The 25,053-nt window shown below is 34.5% G+C and overlaps 1 protein-coding gene across 7 annotated transcripts in view; it reads left to right on the forward strand.

Moving 5' to 3' along the window:
* Positions 1-14,485, forward strand: part of Ino80 (chromatin-remodeling ATPase INO80) — a 48,932-nt gene extending 34,447 nt beyond the window's left edge. For 2 of the 7 annotated variants that reach the window (XM_088205654.1, XM_088205656.1), the window contains exons 21-23: positions 3,574-3,757; positions 12,534-12,656; positions 13,834-14,485. In XM_088205654.1, coding sequence (XP_088061780.1) covers positions 3,574-3,757; positions 12,534-12,656; positions 13,834-14,054 — 528 coding nt within the window. In that variant the 3' untranslated portion in view covers positions 14,055-14,485. Of the gene's footprint in view, positions 1-3,573; positions 3,758-12,533; positions 12,657-13,420; positions 13,480-13,833 lie in introns of all 7 variants that reach the window. The other 5 variants (XM_088205660.1, XM_088205661.1, XM_088205658.1 and 2 more) reach the window with 3 other exon arrangements.
* The last annotated feature ends 10,568 nt before the right edge of the window (positions 14,486-25,053 follow it).

Raw genomic sequence — 25,053 nt, forward strand, 5'->3', positions numbered from 1 at the left:
GCTCTAAATAAATTGCCGGCTGCTGAAAAAAGGAATAGATTGAACTGACACGTTTGACTTCTACGAAAGTTTGGCGTTCAAATTTATAAAAAAATATATATTTGAGTCAATATGTATGTGTGTATTTAACGCAATGTCACGCCTCGGGGTAACGTAAACGCATGGCTGTTTTTTTTATATAAAAATGTGTAATCCGTATCAGAAACAAGAAGAGGGCATATATCGCGTCGTGAGAGCTCACCGGAGCGTGGAAAGTCGACGGAGGAGGTGCGCTTCCGAGTATCGTCTATCCAGTGACTGGGCGAGTCAAAAAATAGTGGGTTTTATTATTATTTTGAAGTTGATACTGACTGTTGTATTGATAAGATTTTAATTCTATAGTTAGCCTTGATCAAAATAGTGGGACACCCTAAAATATATTGCATAATTATTCACACATGCATAATCTGACTAAATATGTATTTTTAATTGGTGTTCTAATTTAATACGAATGATTGATTAAATTCTAAATAAAGTGAAAAATCAAATATAAAAAAGTATATGTAAATGTCGAAAACCTGCGATTTGGGTGAAGGTTAAAGGCGATTATAACTTTATTGTACCGAATTTTATGCTTTATGATTTATTTTTTTGCCTTATGATGTATTTTTAAGACGATATTTTCTTGTCCATTACAAATTGATTAATATAGTATGATCTAAATTCTTCAGATCTTCAAATCTAAGATTGAAATCTGCCAATAATTCTTTTACCTTCCCTCGATATTCATTAAGTATTTTATCTTTGATCTGATTTTTAAACGGGAAAACTGATTAAATTGTCTCGTCATGAGATCACTCTCAAAAAGTTGCGGTTTTTTCTGAATCAGGTTATAAATATTTTCCTCTTTCCCTGCAGCGCTAAGTTTAAAAGTTTAAAAATTGCAAATGTTCTATTCTGTCAGTAACATTGAATCTCATAACTTGTCATTGTCTTTGAATTGTGGATACGATTTGTTCTTCTCTTTAACCCTTTCACCGCGGCTGATATTTTTGCGCGCCATTTCGAAATTTGTTAATACGTTGGGGGCCACATATTCATGCCATATTTAAAAAAAAATATGGTTCAATAAATTCAAATGATTACTGCCTTAAATTATATTAAATAACCATATTATTAGACTCAAATGTTTATGGCACCTTTAGGTGCCCAGTGAGTAATAGCGAGTTTCTTAATGATTTCTATAGAAACCATCCGCGGTGTAAAGGTTAAGAGGTTCTAGTAGTTGAACAAATCGATTAAGTACATTGTAAATTAAAAACCACCTCACAATGCAATAGGAAAATACATACATCATTTAGAAAATCATATTATTTTTAGTTCATCAAGGAAATTCTTGAAATGTAATGAATCACTATTCAAGAGGCCAATGAGATCTATATGTTTACCTAACATTGCAGGTGCTCCGTCAGTTGATACAGCAATGTTCAATATTATGTCAAATGCATTCTTGATATTGACACCACGAGAATGTCTTTTAGATCCCATATTTTGGTGTGATATAGAGTAGTTTTTTTTATAATATTGTTCTAATATTTCTCCCAGCATCCTCTGTTTTATGCAATGACATTTCTACATCTATTTATGATGATATAATATAATGAATTCAGTTCATTTTATTATTTTGACTCCATTTATACTAGAGAGAGCTCCCGATTTAATTCGTCCTTGTATTATAACTCAATGGCTGTTGATCAACAGGTTTATTAACATCACCGGAAAATCAGTTAGCCTGTTGACCGCGTTCATTTCAAAAGAAATTGCATTGCAAATAACTTATTTTAAACTTTAAATTCAAATAATTCGTTTGTTTTTGTATATTTTAACACATTTTGCTCATCTGTTTCGCGGAATTTCAAATGTATATAAAGACGGAATAGCGCAGTACGTAACGTCTCAGATTAGTAAGTCTGAGGTTGCGGGTTCGAGGCCCGGCAACAGCACTGAATTTTTATTTATAAAAAATGCGTTATTATTAAAAACATCTATTGATCATTAATTATATTACACCTAATAATTTATAATTCATATAGATGTTTTGTGGTTAATACTTATTTATAAGTATGCATAGTGGCGTGGCTAGGGTTTGTACCGCCTGGGTGATTCTTAACTTTACCCCTCCCCCGTCAATATAATTATCTAATACAAAATCTGACCTTCCTTAAAATCGGTAACTTAATGCATGTATTTATTTGCTTCACATATTAATGTGCAAAACAAACAACGGCATGTACTGTAACTTTGGCGGCATTTTATAATCGGCCAGGTCATAAAATCAGCATTAGTTTAACTGTTGTTCATTGTTTTCACATAGTTTACTTAGCTCTTATCTATTCATAAATATATATTTTTTAGCACAATCAGTTTATGAAGCACATTCCATCGCGAAAAAGCCGCTTCCAAGCAAGTGCCGCCCGGGGCGGTCCCCCGCTCCTCTAGCTATGCCACTGGATATGCATTATGTCTGATTGTAACGCATTGGGCTTACGCCTGTCAGGTTATAACGAAAGATATTTAATATTAAATAAAATTTATTAAAAAAAAAAACATTTTTTTATGCTGTCAAAATAATTATAAATGGATATATCATCTTTATCATTCTTAGATAAACATTTAATATAATACTTGATTGCGTTCGCACGATATTTTTACATGATTATAAGTTACAAAACTCCTTCCGCTGTGAAAATTAGGAAAATTATCCTGATTTTAATATACATACTTGCTTATAAAACTGATTAGCTTAGGGACTTCCTTATATATAAGTTTTCTTCGTAGATATCCTACAATTTTACGTGCTTAATATTGTGGAACACGTCATATGTCCTTTTGTATACAGTCTGAGTTTAAATTTAACTGCATGATATTATTACAACGCTATGTACATCTGCAAACGACACATATTCTCTAAATACGTTTACATATGTATATATATACACACATATAAAACACTTGTAGTATTAATAATGTGCGGGTTTCGAATGTTTTTTAGTGACTGTGTTATTTTTTGTTCACTTGAATTACTACAATAGATAAATCATTAACCATTGGTTAACTTGTTTAGAGAAGAAGCATCTGCGATCTGGAGCCTTAATTATTCCTATATCAATGCAATACTTGCTAAATAATTAAATATGATTATATTTAATTGTATTAAATTACTTTTTTATGACTGATAGGTCGTAAAAATGTCGATTCTGATCTGTTTGAAAAACCTTAACCTAACGGACATACACATAGATATAATTACGACTGGGCGGTCGCACTAATAAATTATTAAATATATAAAATAATATTTTATTTGTTTCTCATCGATACTTCTTTTTTGACAGTCGTAAAATACGATGTTCCTTACTGTTACTACTATTTATTTGTACGAGATAAACCCAACAAATACACGATCGTTTCGCGCGGTGCTTTAAATCGCCCTCCCCGCAATCTCTCACGAACGTCTCAATCGATCGTGAAATCGTAAATATACTATATAATTTTACGACCGAAATTTACGATCTGTGTTTTTTTCTACTCTCGCAGGGCTTCGACACCAAGAAGTCGAGGGGCCAGCCCACCAGCGAAGGAGAGTCAGGACCCTGCAGCCCTGTGGGGCTGACGATGAGCTCGTCCATGGGTCACGACGTCCTGTCGTCCTTCTTCGACGACACCAGCAACGAGGCGCTTGTGGTCGACGTGGAGAGTCCCAGCGGTTCTTCGACGCCAGGTATGCGGTGTAGAAAATCATTAACGTTGTGATATTCATAACTAAGGATGTTCAATTGCTGTAATTTGTTTGAAAGCACTTAATTAGTGTTAATATTTCCAACCCTATGATTTTTAAATCTAATTGGGCAATTAAAATGAGCATTATCTGAGGCTCTTGAACATTCTTGCGCCTACTATTATCACTATAATTAATATTATTGTCATACAACATATTTTCATGTAAGCCGCTTTTTGCTAACACCGCTTCTAACCTTATAGTACGTGCGGTACATTGACAAAAATCTAGCTTCACTGCATTAACACGAAGCGATTCTGTAACTTGGCACATTCGCTTATTATGTTATAGTAAATAACAATTTTTCAGATCACCTGAAAATCGAATATGGCGTGTTGTAAGTAACAACGAAAATAAACATGGACAATTGGAAAAATATATGGCTAATTTACATAATACTCAGATAGCTGAAATTTACTAAATGGTTGCGATTCAATGCGTTTTCTTTAAGCAAATGAAACTTGAGAATTAACGTATTTCAGGAACATTAAAAAAACCTGAACTGTAAAGCTGAGTATTTTGAAGCTCAGGACAAAGCATTTTATTAGAATCGTTAGAGTAAACACTGAAAATTAATATTTTTTCAAGATATTTGCGCCAAGGGCGAAGCCCTTGCGTCAGGCCCGTTGGCGTAGGTTTTCTTTCTCTACAGTGTGCAGTCGTCCTTGCTCCGGCGATTAACTGACTGACCGAATGTGTCTCAAATACGTTATATGGCATTTGGCGTATGAAGGGAGGTTATTGTTTTACTAGTTTTATGCGGTTAAGATTTTTCCAAATACTCCAAACCAAATATATTTTGTTCAACACGTATAGCGCGGCGATTTGCAAACCTATGAGTTAATGGCTTACTCCCACTTCTAAAACTTGTCCTACTTCTGGAACCTCTCCCACTGCACATGACGTGTTCTGAGTTATTTTTTGGAGTGCAAACGTGTTGCTGAAAAATTTTCTCGTTTACTTTATGTCTCTAAGCACCCCATTCTCACGAGAAGCGGAAAATGGAATATAAATGTGTATTTAAACTATAAAAAGGACATAAGATATATAATATAATATTATTAATTGTAGTTATAATAATAATAATTATTATTATTTTTCCTAACTTATCTTTTGAAGGGAGTTCTCTTAAGGCATCAGGAGCAGGTGTACTTTTGTTATCTTATTACTGTTTTCTTATTATTTTATCCTTTAGACAGTTATGTAATAAACATTTTCCACGATAGTTTTTGCTTGTTGCTCAAGCTCTTTCTTTAATTTTCTCTCAAAAGCTCATTTTTTAATCTTTAATTTTCTGTAAAAAATCCCTAAGTTAACTGTACAAACTTGCATAAGTCTCTTGACTACTAAACTGAAAAACCTGGGCTCGAATCTTATATGGTCTTTATTGTTTTTAAATATCTATCGTGTCTAGGAAATCGGAATTAGTGATTTTTATATAATTATAATTCCGATCGATCATCACAGATTAGGGTTGCCTAGATTTTCCTAATCTCACGGATGAATATCGTGATGATTAATTAAAATCATATTAAAAATTCCCTAATAAATGAGCTACATTAGCTTATAGAGAATATCTTAAATGTATTAAAATAAAAAAATACAGATTTCTGAATGATTTTATTGTACACACAAATTTTAATTCTTCCATTTTTGCAAAATATTGCTAGTTTTAAACCTAGCACCATCATTAATATTAACATCAGAGTACAAGTGACTGAATCATCAATCATAGCACTGTAACTTTCCAAAATAGTTTCTTAGCAAAATAGCTTTTGCACGTGCCTTCTGACACTTTCGAACATTTTGACACTTTCGAATGAGGTTCCAGATTGTGGAGGATGAAAAGAAGATATACATTTTATTGGCAACGCCAACGCTTAACTTCATCAACAGCTGAATTGCCTATCAAAATTATACTTACTAGCGCATGTATGAATATTGCAAATTTGATTATTTCGATGGTAGTATTACATACCGTAGTATTTAACTAGCTCCAACCAAACTCAGCTGATCAGAATGTAAAATGTCAGGAGTGGAATCTACAGAAAGTCTGAAATATTCAGCCTTTTCGCGTCAGCCATAATTACGTTTTTAATGTTCCTTTCCATGAGTTGAATCTTCTCGCATCTAAAACAGATCAAATATTACTATAATAGTTCTAAAAGACTAAGATAGTTGCTATTATTTTGAGTTCCAAATTGTTGTGATTATACACTTCGATTTTGAGACCTATAGGTAAATGCGGCGCTAATAGGTGACACAATACTTTTTAATGCAATCTCTTCTTCACAATTAGTATCTTTCTTTATCTACGCTACATTTTCATTATTTTAGCTACTTCTGATGCAAATAATCCATTTTTGTAAATAAAAAAATATGTACTAAGCATAAAATTTTTAAAACAATAGAACTTTATAATATTTACTATATATAATATATGTATATGCTCTATATCGAAAAAAAGGTTTAAAAATACACACTCGTTAAATTACAGGACATGTTCAGCCAAAATAATAAGGATTGAAATTTAAAAAACATACTGTTTATGCAAATTTGGACCGTAATAAAATCGAAATGGAAGGGGAAAAAATTGGCACTCGGCACAAATCTGTCAAATTTCATTTACTTTAAGAAGACCCGGTTATTTTGTATATTTCGGCTATCTGGGAAAATATTTTTAAATTATCTATGTATTTTTTGCTAGATTTTATGTTGTTTTTCTTGTGAATTTAGGTCTCGAAAATATTTATTTATTACATGTAATCAATATGCCAAGCTACACAATCGTTTAATGTGATTCAGTGAAATCAGGCATACCGCAGGTACTATTAGCCTAACAGCCATGCTAGCTAGCACCAAGCTCACCACCGGTCTTTTTGCTCGATCATCGATTTATTTCGGCACGCGGGAGGCCAGACATTTGGCATCGTATCGTATCATTTATACGTTTTTTTCTCTCGCACATCATCCCGCCGCTCGTCCTCCCAGAGCAGCCTCCCGCGTAGTCGCGCGCTCGGGCGCACCACGTGTTGTCCCTCCGATCCTCCTCCTTGGACTCCTGATGATCATCTCGCGTTCGACTGGTCCCCGCCGCGCCAAGGTCGCCACGGATGCTCCGCTGGGGGCGCGCGTGTGGCGAAATTCCGAGACCCACACGTGATTAGCTTGTTACGTCCCGTATATGGCAGGAACGATAGTGAATTTGATCAAGGGACCTTCGACGTTCGACGACGATTAGCATCAAAGGTTGGAGAGTGATGTAACAGGTGCGCGTGCGGAGGGAATGTGGGATGTCCTTTGAGGAAGTCGTTTTCTACGAACAATGCTTTATGGCTTGATTGTTGTAAAATATGTCAATGTCAACGAAGTTTACATAAAATGCTTTGAACCATATGTGGAAATCATACTATTTATGTACATATATAAATACAGAATTATATCACCTGTGTAATATTTTTATAAAATTGTCAAAGACACCGATCTTTAATTATGCATTTTTCTTACGTTTTTATATTACATTTATAGTATTGAGTTACATAAATATAGTATTTGGCACCGACCATTCGGGTTGCAGGTTGTCACGGTCATTTTTGCAAGTGCTTTAAAACCGTTTAATAGCTGTCTGCTCAGTACGTACGTTTGCATAACGCCGATAAATACAAAGCAATTAGCTTTATATACCTTAGGCAACTCCTTGCGACAAATTTCGTCGCAATGTCCTTATATCAAAAAAAGCGTAATTTTACACTAATACAAGGATCGCCCTCCGTGTCGAAGACGCTAGAAAAGTATTTCCTTAAATCCCTGCAACAGGTGGAAAAGAGTATCATATAAGAAACGACATTAAAAAATTATTGCGGTACTGGTCGATTTTATACCGGCCACCGCCGCGCTTGCACACATATAATTAAGTAATGCATTTACACGGCTGTTTCGCAAGAACTTTGCACACAGGGTTGATTAATTTTGAATTAAAAGGAATTTATAAACAAAAATCATGAAATGTTTTAATTTATATTGGTACTGAAGATCATATCCGACAGGTCAGGATATTCGGCTACAAAGAGTTCAATCATCTTCTGCAACTTTGAACCCAAGTATTAATGTTTTTTTTTCAATTATTCAAAATTATACAACTTTTGCATACGGCACGCGTGTCCATTTCTTCAAACAACAATGACTGCACCAATGCATTGCAAATCTGCGACACGCATTATGCAGTCACGACTGACGATTTAACGTGCGTGCAACATAAGCCTAATCGTAAAACTTTGCGCGAAAACGATCATTGTTTGTCGCCGATTGACTCTTCATTCTGAAAGCTTATGATGTGTGGAAAGGGGCACGCTGGGCATTATGCCGTTTTTATCGGGTCGTAAAACTGGACAAAGCTGGTAAAGAACGGAGCTCGGGAGGCGTGGGACTCCCTAAAATTAAGAATCGGATCCGATTTATGACGCCGTCGTAAAACGCCTAATCAGGAAATTCTTCTTTATCGACTTCCTTTATGCTAGGCGGCGGATGCTGGCCATACTACTAAACGCTAGTACGGAGTACTACTCAAGACCGTGTGAACAAGGATCAACGTTCTAAAAATGATTTTGGTAGCTTAAACATATTGCTGATTCATTATGGATTAATTTGAAGACATTCGAGGCCGCGTCGATGGGGTACACGGAACATAGCATTGTTAGCAATTTGACCATGAGGTGTCGATATGTGGAGGCGTATTGTTAAATGTTAAATTTCATCTTCAATCGCGTCCTTAAAATTCCAATTTCGACATTGTTTAATTGCTTTGAAATATGTAATTTGATGAATCGTAGGTGTGGGGAATTGTGTCTCGTCGCATTCTATCGTTTCAATGAAGCAACCGATTTTTAATAATGAGCCATGACATTATGATGGTTTTCGCAATTGCGACTATTTATTTCTACAGAATGGTCCACTCGAATACCGTCAGTAATATGGGGTACGAAAGCTAAGATATTTCAAAATTTGACTCCATCCACTTTTTGTTCTCCATTTATATATACTTTATATATATATCCTATATAGATCCTCTTGTTTTCCAGAATTGTGGAACTGTTCAAAAGTCACTCCGATTCATAAAAAGGGTCCCAAATCTCAGATTGACAATTACAGGCCAATAGCTTTGATCTCATCACCTGCAAAATTATTTGAAATTGTTTTGCATAAATACATTTTTAATCATTGCAGGTGTATGCTTCTCGAACAACAACATGGTTTCCGTAAATCTCGATCCACTGTCACTAATCTAATGGTTTTGTCTAACTATGTTTCAAAATCATTGGACTCTGGTGTACAAGTGGACGTCATATACACAGATTTTGAAAAAGCATTTGATAAAGTTAACCATGCTTTACTTGTAAAAAAGTTATCTAATTTCGGGTTTTCTGAAGATCTCATAAATCTATTCTCAAATTACTTGACCAATACATATCAATTCGTCAAGTATAATAACTCTTTTTCAGAACGATATAAGACCCCTACTGGAGTACCTCAAGGATCCAATTTGGGTCCATTGTTGTTTTTATTGTTCATTAATGACATAGAAACAGCAATAGAGCATTCAGATTTTTTTATTATATGCAGATGACTTGAAAATTTACAAGAAAATGCATTCAATTTCTGATTCCCTCGACCTACAGGAGGATCTCAACTCTATATGGAAATGGTCTTGCTATAACCAATTGCCTTTCAGTGTAAAGAAATGTCACACAATTTCATTTTCAAGGTCATTAACGCCGGCAAAATATTCATACCATCTAGGCGGATATTTTCTGGAAAGGTTTTCTTCAACTAAGGATTTAGGAGTGACTTTCGAAGAACGTTGGAAATTTAGCCAGCACATTGCAGAGACTCATAGCAAATCCTTAAAAATGCTCGGTTTTATCTTGAGAAATGCGCGCTACTTCATGAATACTTTAGTATTGCGCACTTTTTATGATACTCTAGTCCGCAGCATACTAGAAACTAGCTCCATCATTTGGATCCCAGGCGTAATGAATCAATGTAATGAATTGAAGCTGGAAAAAGTACAACGTAAATTTCTTCGATATTTATACTTGAAGGAATACGGGTAGGGATTCCAATCCCGGGCCAAAATTTTGATCCCGGGATTTCAGTATTGCAATTAGTCGATCCCGGGATCCCGGGACCAGTCCCGGGATAATTTTCATGTTATTTTATCGATAAAAATAATTTAAAATGAATAATACAATATATTTTTACATCTGTTTTTTATAACGTACAATGTAGGTATAAAGTACGTATAATTTTAATCTTGGACTTAAAATATAGAAAATAATATAATAAAAATAAAAAAGGGAAGGTCTTATATATTTAGTTGAGAAGAAAAAATGAACTTTTGACCATGTATGCACATAGGTATGTATATTCATAGACACAATTAATTGAAAACATTATTTTGAATAAAACTCACGAAGTAACATCAAAGCATCAAGTGTTTTATCATTTAGCTTTGATCTGATTTTGGTTCCTAAGCAGCCTGCTGCTGAAAAAGCACGTTCAGACTCACAGCCTCAAAGATTCACAGAAGACACGTGCAACTCGCGCAAGTTTGTACACGAAATATCATATAACGATGTTGTCAATAATAATTCGATTGTGCTTGATAAATCAACCAATCCGAAAAATTCGGGATTATGTTTTATAATCCCGGGCTCATCGGGTATTGAAAATCGTTCGGGATCCCGGGATCCCGGGATTGGAATCCCTAAATACGGGTATTATCCGTTCTTGTTTCCCAGTGCTTTTATTTTGGGAGCCCTGGGATACGTTTCTTTGTCGACTCGCAGAAGTGTTTATGTAATTAAACACTTCTGGAAATTGCTCAAGGGCATCGTAGACAATCCTTCAGTGCTCGAGCAGCTTCAAATGTGGGCTCCTGAAGGTGGTTATAGTTCTCGGTCGCGTCCACTATTCTTGCCTGTAAAGTCTAGAACTGGAGCACTTGCCAACTCTTCTCTGGCTAAGGCTATTCATCTGCTCAATTCTGTCCATAGAAATATTGACATTTTCTCTTGCACATATGGAGTTTTGGTTCAGTTCGTATGGGACAATGCACACCTGTTGAGGTGATTTGTGTCTGTTATTTTAGCTTGTTTTTTATGTTTTTACTTATATACTTTGAGTGTGTGTGTAATTATACGTATATGATATTGTATGTATGCATACTATATATTTATATGTATTATGATATATTTATACTTTTGACTATCGTGACGCATTAGGTTTACCTGTCAGGTCACGATGGTTATAATTTTAATAAATAAATATATATATATATAATTATTTTCATCTGACATATAATATGCGTTCTGGATATTGCGACAAATAATTTCTTTTATATTTAAAAAATGCGTATTATAATATAAATCAATATGGTATAAATCTTTTATTCGCGAGTTTTTATTTAGAGGTGAACAGAAGACAAAATTTGAGAATCGTTATATTATTACATACATATATATTTGTCCTGTTTATTAAATAATTTGCTTATAAATTCAAGAATCTATTTGAGCAGTTTGTATCTAAAAGATTCTTTCATCTTTTCGGCACCTCCTAAGATTCCTTTCTTGAAAAATTCATGGGACTTGAAAATTGATCCAATTGGTTTCGATATGAGTTAAAATCTGGTACGTTAACAGTATAAAGTGTATTCCACAAAGCTCAAATGTGGTAGATGCACTAAAATACCCTGACCATTGGTCTGTCATTGTCATTGGTGGAACATAGTGTTTTTTCTATTGTCTAACTGACGTCTTCCGATTGTGAGCAGCACTTAGTGGAATCGCGATACACTAATTGTTGTACTGGATCTGTCTTCTTTTTTTAAGAAAAAATATGATTTAATGTAAATGTTCTTGATTATCTGACACAGAGCTCACTGATAAAAACACAATTGTTTTAAATTAAAATAAAATATTTTGGGATTAGTGGCCGAGTAGTTTGACTTTTGCAGCAAGCTAGACGCCGGAATTATAAAATATATAATTTGCCAAAATGTATTTAAAAAACATCAGGTGTCAGTATCGGTCTTTTGAGAGGGTTTCGTTAAGCGAGTGGTGCTTGATGGTGATACCCGTCGAGTGATCGCCAGATAATAAAATTAAAAGCCAATCGCATAAGGGTCTAACTTCACCTCCGAAATTATACCCTATAAAAAAATTTTTTTAAGCCTTGGGTGACTGATAATTACAAAGTATAGTTCAAACAATTTTTATTTGATGCAAGGCTATTCATAGTTTTGAAGCATATGAATAGAAGTTTTTGTGATAATTGATTATTGTGCGATATTGGGTGTTCTGCCAATTTCCAATTTTCTGGTAGAACTTTGTCATTTGATAATTTCTAATAACATTTTCGTGCAAGAAATTTTCTGATTTGATCAATAATTCAATATACATTTGTTACTGGCAGTTGGAATTTTGCCTTAATGTTCCTGTTAATCTAATATTTAATTTAACTTTTTGCGGATGATCAATATTTTAATATTTTTTGTTCTGTCCGGTTGTTGGTATTTTGCTTTTCTTTCTCCCCCCATCCCTTATTTGTGCGTATTCGTTTTCTTTTCTTGCATACTTGTTTTTTTTGTGGTCATCACCGAACCCCACCAAGCTTGTCGATCGTCCTTGGGAAAATAACGATGATGTTGTTTGCAACTTTTTAGTACCGTTTTCCTCCGGATTCGGGTCGTCGGGGGCGAAGCCTCGTCGTATCCCGGGACGGGGGGGACGTCGCGGACGACCCAGGGGTTCTAGGCGTTTGCCAGGCAGGACCTCTGCAGCGACCGGTAGGCGAAAAAATAAACGTCATCGTCCGTTTGCATAAATAATGGCCTATTTCGTACATATTGATTTACTTTAAATCCTTACCGGTGTTGAATACGTAATCGAGATCTATTTTCTTGCTCTCCTAACTCAATGCGTTCGTATGATTTTTTCTGATTCATTGAAGAAAGCAAGTAAATATTTACTCTTTGCCAACTAATCATCTCTCAATACTTATTCAACGCCTTTTTATTTTTCGTACACTTCTTACATCATTTTCGTCAGAATTGTTTCCAATGCACTAATAAACACAACTGCACGACACAATATGGGTTATTTTATGTCTTGATTAAATTAAGCCACAAGCTGAAAAACTAATTCAGATGGTAAATTATATATTTAGAATGTCTAAATGTATTTATAGATATACTGTTAAGTGGAGTTTCTTTGGCAGTGTGTGGGTAATTTTGGTTCGAAGTTGAAATGATCGTAAAGTGTAATATTTTAAATGCTTATAACAGTACTGAGCTAAATTTACCCCACAAAGCCAAATTCCCAACCTTTTACGGTGTATATTTATTTGTGTGTTAGCGTACCTGTATGTTTTTATTATTTTTGTAAACTTAATGGTGCTAATATAGTATGCGTGATCATACATTTATTCAACAGTGTTTCGTATTGCGGTAAAAATGGGGATCATTAACACGTAGTGTCGCTGTAGCATGATTTTGTTAGATAAGTTTAAGAACAAAATAATTATATTTTTTTTCTCATGTGATTTTGACAGGAATGACGAAACCTATTTTTGAATGTGATGAGTTTAGAAGAAAAAGTTTTGGCGTTAAGGTTAGAAAAGTCATTATTTTATGGGAATCATTGGGTTGATGAGGTAAAAATTGCATAAGGTTCGAATTGTATCATCTTATCAGTTGTTTAATCCCTTGAACCTATTGCAAATAAATAAATGATTTTAGAAATTAAAGTTAATTTTCATGATATGAGCTTCATCTAACGCATGCGCATGAGCTTCATCTTTTTTTATATTACATATATCTCGATGTGTATGTACGTATGTTATTTTAAATTAAAATTTTGATGTTGTATATTTTATATTAGATTAAACAAAAAGCTTTCCCAATTAAACCGCACTCTAAATAGCACCAATGTCAGTATTTTTTTTAATATTGTTTTTCATCACAGGTCCTTCAACGTCTTCCAATTCTGCCGGAATGGGTCAAGCGTCCGCTGCATTAAAATTCGCAGGAGGATCTCGCAGAGGCCCCGGAAGACCAAGAGTCAAATCTGGAGCATCTCAAAGACCAGGACAGAGAAACAGCGCCGGAATCAGGAGGCATCGCGGTCCACTTTTGGTACCTCTAGGAACACAACATTCTACGAGCAATCCAGAAATGAAGCGCTGATTTTTATTTAATACCTTTTTTGCGTATATCGAATATCATTTTTTTTATTATAAATGGCTGAAAAACATTTATCGGCATTCCATTCAATAGCTTCGAAATAATAGACTGAATTTATGACACGTACTTTAGTAGTTTTCGCGTTGTTAGTCGTAAAACGCCAGCGATGGTCAAACTGTATTTTTAATTTTTATTTAAATACCTAGTTGTTAGTCTAAACCCGGTCTAACAATGAAGTATAAATGTAATTGAATTGTGATTTCGTAATCGTATCGAAATGTGATATGTTCGACTTCAATCGAATTTAAAGAATAAAAACAAAGCTTTTATGTATTTTATTTAGTATCATATCAATTTCGTTTGTATGTATATATTGAAATAGTTCAATCTCGGCGACGCGTTTATTTTATAATTAAAAAACTTTTTTCTATAAATATCTTTTATTTTTCATAGTTTTAGAACCTGCGTTAATTTTCACGGCCGTTAATCTATCGCGGTTCGGCGAATATTTCGGTTCCAATAAATAAAACTTTAACGAGCAAATCTCTATTAACGCAACGGTGGTCTTCAGAGGTCAACAACTATACATGTAGGTTTTTCCTATCATCCCAGAATGCGTTTCTGTATAACTAACTCCCTTTGATCTATTTAAAATGTCTGCTAGTTTTTGTAACTGCTCCAATTAAGACCGCCATACACAACGGCGCCTTTCAGCATTCGGAATTCTGAATTCTCAGCCGTGTCAATCTAGTTCCATTTCATGAATAGCATAAATGTTCTTGTGACTAATTACTATGTTTTTTATATATGATTTAAATCAAAACCATGTAGTCCAGTCAAATAAGGCGAAATAAAGGCTAAACCTCGGAATGAAAGATACCAAGCTGAAATTTTGCACAGACCTTCGTTTTGATGTTCTAAGGACAGGGTGAAAAGTCTCATAAAATATCGTGTCTGCTAATCAAGATATCAAAGGTCAAAGGTCACAAAATTTGTTTTTTTGCAAATATCTCGCGTTTTATGCGTTGCACGTCATTAGATGCTTTACAAAACTTGTAAAGCATAAAATTATCTACAAGTTTAGTTACAATATTTGTTTTGTATCATTAACCGTTTTTGAGATATAGCGCGAAGAGTGGGAGGCGTACATCCGTTTATAGAATCCAGCGAGTATTTCTACCTGCTTAACTTGGTATAAGCTTTGAAAAAGTAAACAATCGTGAAAAAAGTGGTCTCGGCAAGTCGTTTGAACCATAATTTTATTACTTTCTTCATTGTATTATTAATAATTAAAAATGAAATATTGCTCGACAAGAAATTTGTGCGAAAAAATTGAAAGAGTTGAGAGATGTCCTTACGGAGTATGTACCAGATGATAAGAAGATCATTTCCAAATTAAGAGAAAAATATTTAACTGACATTATAATTACAACGAAGATTGGATCATTCCCTATTTTTTCTTTTCGCGATGCTCAAGCTTAAATTTTATCCATAGCTTGGTATGAAAATAAAAAAGGCACTTCGGAAGAAGAACACTTGCGCGTAGTGGAAGCTGCTGCGGCAATTATTAGAGAAGATATTCGATCTTCTGTTGTTGAGACCAAGTCTTATCCGCCCCCGAGTAAAATATTAATGAAGAAATTCCGAAAACTTTATTACATTTTCTGCAAGAAGTTATTATAAAGAACAGAAAAGGAAAGACGGGGCATTTTAAAACGAAATACACAGCTATAAGTCATGCTATAATGACTTCCATACGAAAACGGTCCTTTTCTTCGCAGTTATTAATAGGCCTATCTGTATTTCTTCATAGAAAAAATACAGATAGGCCAAACATCCAAAAAGACTTTTGGATGTTTTGTCAAGTTTAGGTTTTTTCGCTTCATATAGTGATACTGTAAAATGTTAAATTTCAGCTGTTTATCACCCACAGCCTCGTAATCAACCATCATAGTCAAGTGCCTTAGTACAGTATGCAACAGATAATGCAGAAAAATATTTATACTCTTGATGGCTATAATACTGTTCATATAATGGGAATGATAAAAATAATAATTCCAAAATCTGAAGTTATATCTGATGACCGCATAAAGAAATTTACAACAAAACCAAGTGCAAAGGAGTTAGCAGCACTATCACATATACCCCTTCTAGTGTATGAAAATCATGTCGTACCCGGATTGAGCAAGAGATTCAAGTTTAAAATTTTAATGATGTAGAAGAACTAACCGAACAAATATTGAATGTAGTTGATTTGTTGTGGAAGTACGGAAAGTGGAAAAATATCTCACCGTTGCCAGGGTGGAATGGATTTATTGAACAACTTACAAAAAACAATGAGAACTTTGTAACTTCTCGGATTCTGTTTCTTACTTTTATTCATCATCCTGTGAGTAATATGGACACAATTTACACTACATTACAGTGTGCTATAAACACTGCCAAGAAACATGAACAAAGAACATGCTTAATAACTTTTGATCAGCCGTTGTACATAAAAGCACGTGAAATCGTAGCACCTTCAGATGCTAGCTCAGACTTGTCCAGAGTAGTTGTGAAACTAGGAGGCTTTCATATGCTTATGTCTTTTATTGGATGCATAGGGTATATAATGAATGGAAGCGGAATCAAGGAAGCTCTCAGTACAATTTATGCATCGACTTCTGTCGACAAAATGTTGGATGGTCCCGCTTTTGCAAGAAGTATCAGAGGTCATACGTATTACTTTTTGCATTATCGATGATGATTTTTGAAGATATGGAGATTGAAAGTTATAATGCTTTAGATGGGTTCATTCAGCAGATAACAATTTGCGATGTTTTCTACGAAACTGTGGAAGAATGTACAGGTAACTCTGGCTCCGTAGTTTACATAGCGTTATCCTATAAACGGATGCGCGCTTCCCACTCCCCGCGCTATATCTCGAAAACCATTAACCATACGAAGAAATTAATTTTAACAAACTTGTAGAAAATTTTATTTTCTATAAGTTTTGTTAAACATTTAATGACATGCGACGCAAAAGAGGCGAGATATTTGCAAAAAAACGATTTTTATGACCTTTGACCTTTAATATCTTGATTAGCAGACACGATATCTTATGAGACTTTTCACCCTATCTTTAGCACGCCAAAACAAAGGTCTGTGCAAAATTTCAGCTTGTTATCTTTCATTCCGAGGTTAAACCCTTATTTGACTGGACTAATGGTGATGTATTAATTATGCCAGTTGTGCCCAACTGGCGGTCCGTGACCGCTAATTGCTAATTTCAGTGCTGAAACGTACCAAGTGAAAAAGGCGTGGGTCGTTAGCGAAGCGACCCACATACGTTCGAACGCGGTTAATTGCAATACGAATAGTGTTAACGTGTGTGATGCTTATGCTAAAATTTGTGTTTCAGAGTTGATGGAAATGGCAAGAAATCAAAAAAAGTGGAGTACTTCGTTTGTGAATGAAACGATTTTAGTATTAAGAAACACTCTTCTGTAATGTTACAGAAGTTTTAGCAGAGTTTGACCTATGAGAAGATCGCAGATGCGCCTACGTTAATATCTCAATAATTCATACCTGATTTAAAGAGATCCAGAATGCAGTTATGAATATATCAAGTATAGAGAGAACGAATATCGTCATGCATAAAACACAGTGAGTCCCAAAAACCTTATCAATTATTTTGCTGCCTATTTTTCATTCCATATATTGAAAGTGTACAATGGAAATAAGTCCACAAAAGTAGATAATTTGTCGCTGCTCTTATTTGGCGCAAACGAATAGTTTAGCGGTGGTAATGTCACTGACTTAGCAACATCAAACCTACACTTTAAAATGACAGCACTGCCAACATAACCACAAATACAAAAATATTTGAATTGTCAATACCGAAATCTAGATATTTTAATTTAATTAACAATAGTATTTCATTAGCAGCATTAGGTTTAATATTATTCAATGCCCTAGACTCTTAGGGCATAACATAATTATATAACTGGATGGAATCCCACAGGGAAGCATTTTGGTATAAAAACTGCACAAGCTATTACATATAATGTGATAGACCGTATTTATACAAAATAACTGTTAGGTTTACCATTGGCTCTTCCACTGCAGCTCCTAGAAAGCCAATATTACGTCTATAGAAGATCAGCGCCCTTCCAGATGTCACGTTTTGAGAAGGCCCATAAAAATGAGAATATGCACTTTTACCCCTAAATGAACTTTTGCACTACTAACTTTACCCCTGTTCCGAATCATAGAACGCGAATCGAATTTTAAAATTTGATTATCAATTAACAGCTATATTTTAGGAATATGGTTTTTACATTATATGTAATAGCTTGTACGGTATTAATACCAAAATGCGAGTCTATTTATATATTTTGACTGTGAATCGCCTGTTAAAAGACTAGTGAGGTTTCTTGTAAACGGAATCTTAGGATGCCTAATCAGAATTTTAATCAATGAGTCACCCCTTATCACACAGCTATGTACACAGTTGTGCGCATAAACCATACACCCACCCCGTACGTGTCCCGTGCTTCTCGACGGCTGTTAGGTCCGTGGGCACGATTCGCGGAACTTGAAACGCGCGTGTGCCGTGTCTTGAGTAGTGTTGTGTATTAATCACTGATATAATATTTAGGGATCATTTACATAAAAAAAGCATTAAAAATCTTTTATATATGTTTTAATGTAAAAAAAAAATGAAATACAAAATAAGTTTTCTTCTGCATATGTATATTTACGTTATTTCTTTACTTTTCAATTGCACACTTACCGACACCATTGAATTAACTTTAAACGTCATACCTACACAACACGCGATCAATTACAAACAAAGCGATTTAAATCGAAATAATTGCGCATAAATCGCCTTTGTGCATTCTTCAAAACAAACAGAAAAAACACATACAACACAAATCCTGCATCGTTTGATGGTCGTAAATATTTTTTTCAGCACTTTCATTACACAGCGGCGGCTAGATGCAAGAGATGAAAATATACGACGCGCTTCTTTTTTCACCGTGGGAAACGAATTCTTCTTTATAAAAGTGCACTATGTGCTTATTTCGGTTCACGTGGGCGGGTCTACGTTTTAATTTTGTATTTATGTATTTTATTTTAGATGCAACTCTCGGTGAATGGAACGGTTGTGCCAAAGCGCTCGTTAAATCGGACGCGAGATTCGATGTAACGACTGTAGTTACGGCATGCGGGATTGGGTGTGTGTGGTAATCTTTGCCTTTGGGCGATTCCCGCTGGAAAGTAGCCAAGGTGGGCTATTTAAAAAAACGCCGGCCTATCATAACAAAAGTGAAGAAAGGTGAATCATCGCTCGATTCTCTGAAGCCGTCTAGTTCTTATTAATGGAACGCATAGTGAATTGGAAATCGATTTGGGACCTGGCGGCAAAGAGGTAACGATTTTATTGTTATAAATTAATTAAATAAAATGTTTTTGTGATAATTTTGTGATTTAAATAATATAGGGTTTATAAATGATACAAATAACAATGAGACCGCTTGGTTGCGATGTCTGGTGAACTCTTGTATATTCCAAGTCGGAAACGAAGTGATAGTACCAATGAACGTTTTGAGTGTAGGACAGAAGTGCAAGTTCCGAATAAAAATAGGGAGAGAAAATGAGGAGATTTTTTGTCAGTTGTTTGACCAATCCATATGAATCGACGTGTTTGTCATACATGCATCTTATTAGAATATTGTAATTCGGTATCACTATTTGCTACATGCTGTCTCGGTGACGATATTCGGTTGTCCGTTTTTTTTGGGTGTTCTTGACAATTATTTGGCCATTTCTGTTGATCTACGTTGAAGTCGGAAAAGTCGCTCCGATTTTTATTAAATTAAATATTGAAACTCATTAGTTTCATAACCCATTTTAATTAATTTAAACGCTACGATTATGTGTAATTTCTAAATTATATTTCCGCTGATGACCTTGATCATACAATTTATATAATATTATTATATACGTCATTTTGGAACACCTAAGTATTGCACAATAGCCACGCAGACTTATTAAAGCCAGCTATTATCATCAAATAAATGCTGGCATATATCTGCATAAAACCATTTTAATCATTTTCCTTAGCTTCGACTTCGATAAGAAGCTTTTAAACAACTTTTCTTACATTCACGTACTTACAACTTTCTATAATAGTAATTATTTTGACTATCATAATGATGTCACTTTACGAATCCGCAGAAATCATAGCCACCGTTATAAAATTAATGCTTTAACATATTTGCCAAATGATCAACTGTATTTATTTATTTCTACTTTACTTCGATTGTTGTCAAGGAGTTTCGTAACGTCGGAGAAATTTATATGAATAAAAAAGAAGAATGTTGAAAGAAGAAAAAACAGTTTGCACTTGACACTATTTACTGATATTTCAGCTGCCAAAAATTTAAAGAAATTGTGGGACGTCGCCACCGTGACGTTTGGACCTCACCGAGACTGTCCCGAACTTTTCCAAAATATTGGGGTCACTAGTGTCTGCGTGACGGAACGCTCGCTACATTTTTTCTAATCATTCTATGCACACAGGCGGTGTCATCCAATTTATGCGCCAGTCAAAATATATGGAAACATATGTGAAAAAATCAAAATAGATAGACATAATTGAGAAAGAAACACAACGAACATTGCCAACTATATATTTGTACATGTATAATGGACGGTGAAAAAAGCGCTATTAGATTTAGTATCAATTTATTTTCGGACGGCATTTACGTATTTTTTGAAAGCCAATCAATGTCATTTTTTTTCTTGTAATTTATATTGTGTGTATTGAATTGATATATTTTGCATTTGATTTAGAGTTAAGCGAAAATCATATTTATTATCTATTATTTTTAGGTAGTTAATATCTGACATTTCAGTAACGGTGCAAGTATTATATAATAAACTTAAGCGTTTCTATTAAATATAGATGGAGGGGTTGAAGCGAGACGTTATGATATTTTACCCATATAAATTTTATATTTATTTACATCTATATGTGATCGATATATGCTCGTGAGTACCGCCGCTCGTCGTCGTTCGACGATGGATAATATTACTTGATAATAAATATAATATTTTTTTATTGAATTAATAATATTTGCCGCTATATATTATGATTAGTGAAAGTGTTTTTCATTGTCAAACTACTCGAATAATATAATCGCATAATAATATGTTAAAGCCATCAAATTCGCTTTGGAGTTATGACATGTCAGAAAAATTTCGGCGCCTTGTTTGATCGATAGTGAATGTGTCGGATAAAATAGTGGGCGTTTAGTTTTGGATTTACACCTTTCTCGATATTCCCGAGAAATTTATGGCCCGCAGGTCATTTGCCAGATGGACAGTAATTAATGTGCACTTTGCGAGAGTAAAAGCGCGATTCATTTTCCGATGCGTTTTCATGCCAGAAAATTCAAGCGGCCTCCTTTGAGAGGGCGTAAATTGTCGAGAAATTTTCACAATTCATAAAATAATGTAGAATATTTTACAGCGTATTCAAAAACACGCTGTCAATTTAAATTAATAATTATGGGCTGTTGAAAAATGCAGTCGGGATAAATTCAAAGTGAATAAAATGGGACGTTCATTTTTTTAACAACACTATTAATGCTTGCATAACGACATTGTTATTTGTTTTTAGTGAAATAAATTAGTGAATGTCTCGCTTAATAATTTATTTAATTTGTTAATATATATGCAGGACTTAATATCTTAACGCCAAAGCATCGTTACATAACTAATGTTATAATACATTTTAACTTATATAAATATGTAACTATTCAAGAATATTTTTTTTGTCAAACTTTAAATTTCGGTAATTACAAAATTGTTTCTTCGTGATGCTAACCCTGAGAAGTGTGAATTTTATTAGATGATATTACATATTGCGACAGAGTATGATGGGCGAGATGTGACGGAGAAGCTGGCGCAGGGATGATGTCTGCGGAGGATCCTTAGAGTTCTGATTGGCGTGGCAGTGACAGTATAGCGGAGGTTGTGCTCGTATGATGGAGATCCTCTCCCATGATCATATGTTATCCGCGGGGCGGGCCGTATCTGTCCGGTCCACATTGGAGACCAGACTTCAGGGCTTCAAAGCTTGCTGATTAATCACAGTCATGCAACAATCATCCAGCCAATCGTTGATCTCGCTTCTTATAACAATGGAATATGTATACGCCTATAGAAAGTGACATTTGATTCATGGACATCCCTGAGGTCGAGTTGTGCAACGGGATTTTTGTGGCCTTACGGTGCTTTTTATCTTCCAGTGACCGTTTCGTAACAAAGAAATATCCATTCAATGCACCAGAGAATCCTTGCATGTTATTTATGGGAAACTCTTTAGTTCTAGTCGTAATGAGGGCCTTTGTGTGATCACACAATAGTCTTGTTTATTCTTATTGATGAATGATTATATTTGGTCAAGAATAAGATCATTAAAACATTTTGGGCTATATTCTTATTTTTTATTAAATTAAACTAATAACTAATATTGTATACATGAACATGGTTATAAACCAGTAACGTGTATATTATATAATAATTAGAATGTCTGTAAAATTATTTATATTATTGAAATAAACGTATTAAAAAAAACGCTTGTTTTCCATTTTACGTTATTGCCCTCTTCATTTAGGAGAGGTGGTGACAGAATTTGTCTACGTTTTGTGAAAATAATTGCTTCTATTCTAATTCGGTTGATAGACCTTGTAGAGCTGAAAATTCGGTAATCGTGGTTAGAAACTTCTGAATAAACAAATCAGTGGATCAATCCTTATAGAACTTCTGAGCAAGTTTAGTACTCTTTAGTATTGCTAATATATTTTAAAAAAATACGAATACGAAGCACATCATAAACTCTTTCTTCAGTAATCAAATTAGGATGCATTAGAAAATAATATAAAGCCCCATTGATCTATTAGTCTATAAGGGACAACTTCTCAATATGCAACGAAGGGAAACCTACCTCATAAACTATTGTATCTTAACAAATACGTGATCGTGACCGTTCATACGTGTTCATAGCTGACATTCGGAACATGTATTCATGACAAACTCATACTTTATCGTGTATTCTCATCGATAGTCTGACAAAATTTCTCTCTTAATATATAAGAAGAAATCACAATAGATATGTATTTATGAGATTCAACGCCTCTAGACGTATTTACATTTGCGCGTACGCTAGATGCCAAATCGCGTGCCGGATAAGTTCTAAATTTAAATAAGACCCGAAAAAAAGTTCTAAAATAAATGAAAAACAGTCTGCCGGTAGACTGCCAATCTACTATGCGAAGTGGATAGAGGTGAAAATAAATGGCCGACAAACCCCGTTAAGCGACCGTGAAAAATATACTCGTGATTATAAATAACACCCCTTGGTGGGTTTTTTGGTCGCTTTTTTATTGTAATCAATCGGTGTTACTGTCTGGAGGAGCAAATCTGAGAATCAGCAGACAAATTGGAACTCATCAATCTGACGGCGTTGGTAAGACGTGCCAGTTTTTTGCACCAAAGCGATGAAATGCATCTCAGAGACGATGTGAAATGTGACGGGAGACGAACGACACACTTTGCAAGGTAAGCGCAGGATATTGGTGTGATTGGTTTATTTTGTAGAATAATATGTTTTAAGAATGCTACGGGGCGTGCTTGAGTGTATTTTTGGTTGGCTTACGAAGAAGGTAAAAAAATATGTTGAATTATTTGGATTAGTGAAAAGTATTCTTAACCATAATTCATCAGTGTGGTATCCATAATATAAGGTGTGTATCATATTATGGAACTTCGGCCTAAAGGACCTGTCATCATTGCGGCCTTGAGACCGAATAATAGTACTGAAAATACAATAAAACTTTAAACTCAATAATCTATAAACTAAATTGACATATAAAATGCTTTGTTTCAGATGCGCATGTTCAAATTTAAGTAGCTTTAAGTCCCAAGTTAGGTAAGTGGATCTATAGATGTCTTACAGATAATTGTTTTTGTATTTTTTTTTACCCTTTATTAACTATTATATATTTATGTTGTTTTCAATAAATATATAATAGTTAGTGTTCTTTTGGGCGTAATTTGGTTCACGATTTAATTTTAAATGGTTACGAAGTATTTAGTATTTTGTTCTGATTCTCAAGACGTCATCATTTTTTCGTGCATGTCAACAATCAAACTATTGTCGAGGAAATCTAGTTTTGAGTTCCGGAACGTCTTTGAGAATCATGAATCGCGTCCTCTTCTGATGACCGTTAAAGCCAGAACATCTGCACTAGTCGACTTGCCTTTAGCTGTAGCCATCTAGCTCCTCAATATGCTGACATTACACCAGGCGCGTACGGTGAGATTTTTCGCTTTAAGTGACGAGAGTAGCAAGAATAACGTGAAGTGGGAAGCGGCTGCTTCCACTGTCGATACTAGGCGTAACTCCGCTTGGTGCAAGTTCAGATGTATTCACAAGTCGGGAGTATCTGATAATAAATCCAAATCATTATACGTGCTCATATGTGTTTCTAGATAAGGAAGATGCTTTTGCTAATGTGACGATTTTCGGAAGAAACTGAATATTAATATCTGATTTTGTTGGGGTTATCAACTAAACCACACATTTATTTACAATTGTAGGAATTAAATAATGCTATTTAATCATAAAAAGTAATTTGAGCGCTTAAGAAAAAAATAGTTTCTTTGTTAAAATGGGGCACAACCGTGGAAGAACTTTTATCAGCTGTAATTGTAAAGTACGTGGCATAAATTTGCAAAGATTAAAATATCCGTTACCTTGAGAAAAGATAACGCGTGTAGTTGGTTTGGCTTTAAAACGACCGTTTCTAAAATTTGTTTAAAAAAAATCTGTAATTGGTCGTTTCACTGAAAAAAGGGTGGACTATAAAATATACTTTGGAGGAAGTTTTGAATATAAATACAAGAACACGGGCAAGCGTGAATCTTTTTCTCTTTGACACTTTGTCTT

The sequence above is a fragment of the Plectrocnemia conspersa genome, unplaced genomic scaffold (assembly GCF_051122295.1).
Source record: "Plectrocnemia conspersa isolate PC_06_02 unplaced genomic scaffold, ASM5112229v1 ptg000002l, whole genome shotgun sequence".
Lineage (NCBI taxonomy): Eukaryota > Metazoa > Arthropoda > Insecta > Trichoptera > Polycentropodidae > Plectrocnemia > Plectrocnemia conspersa.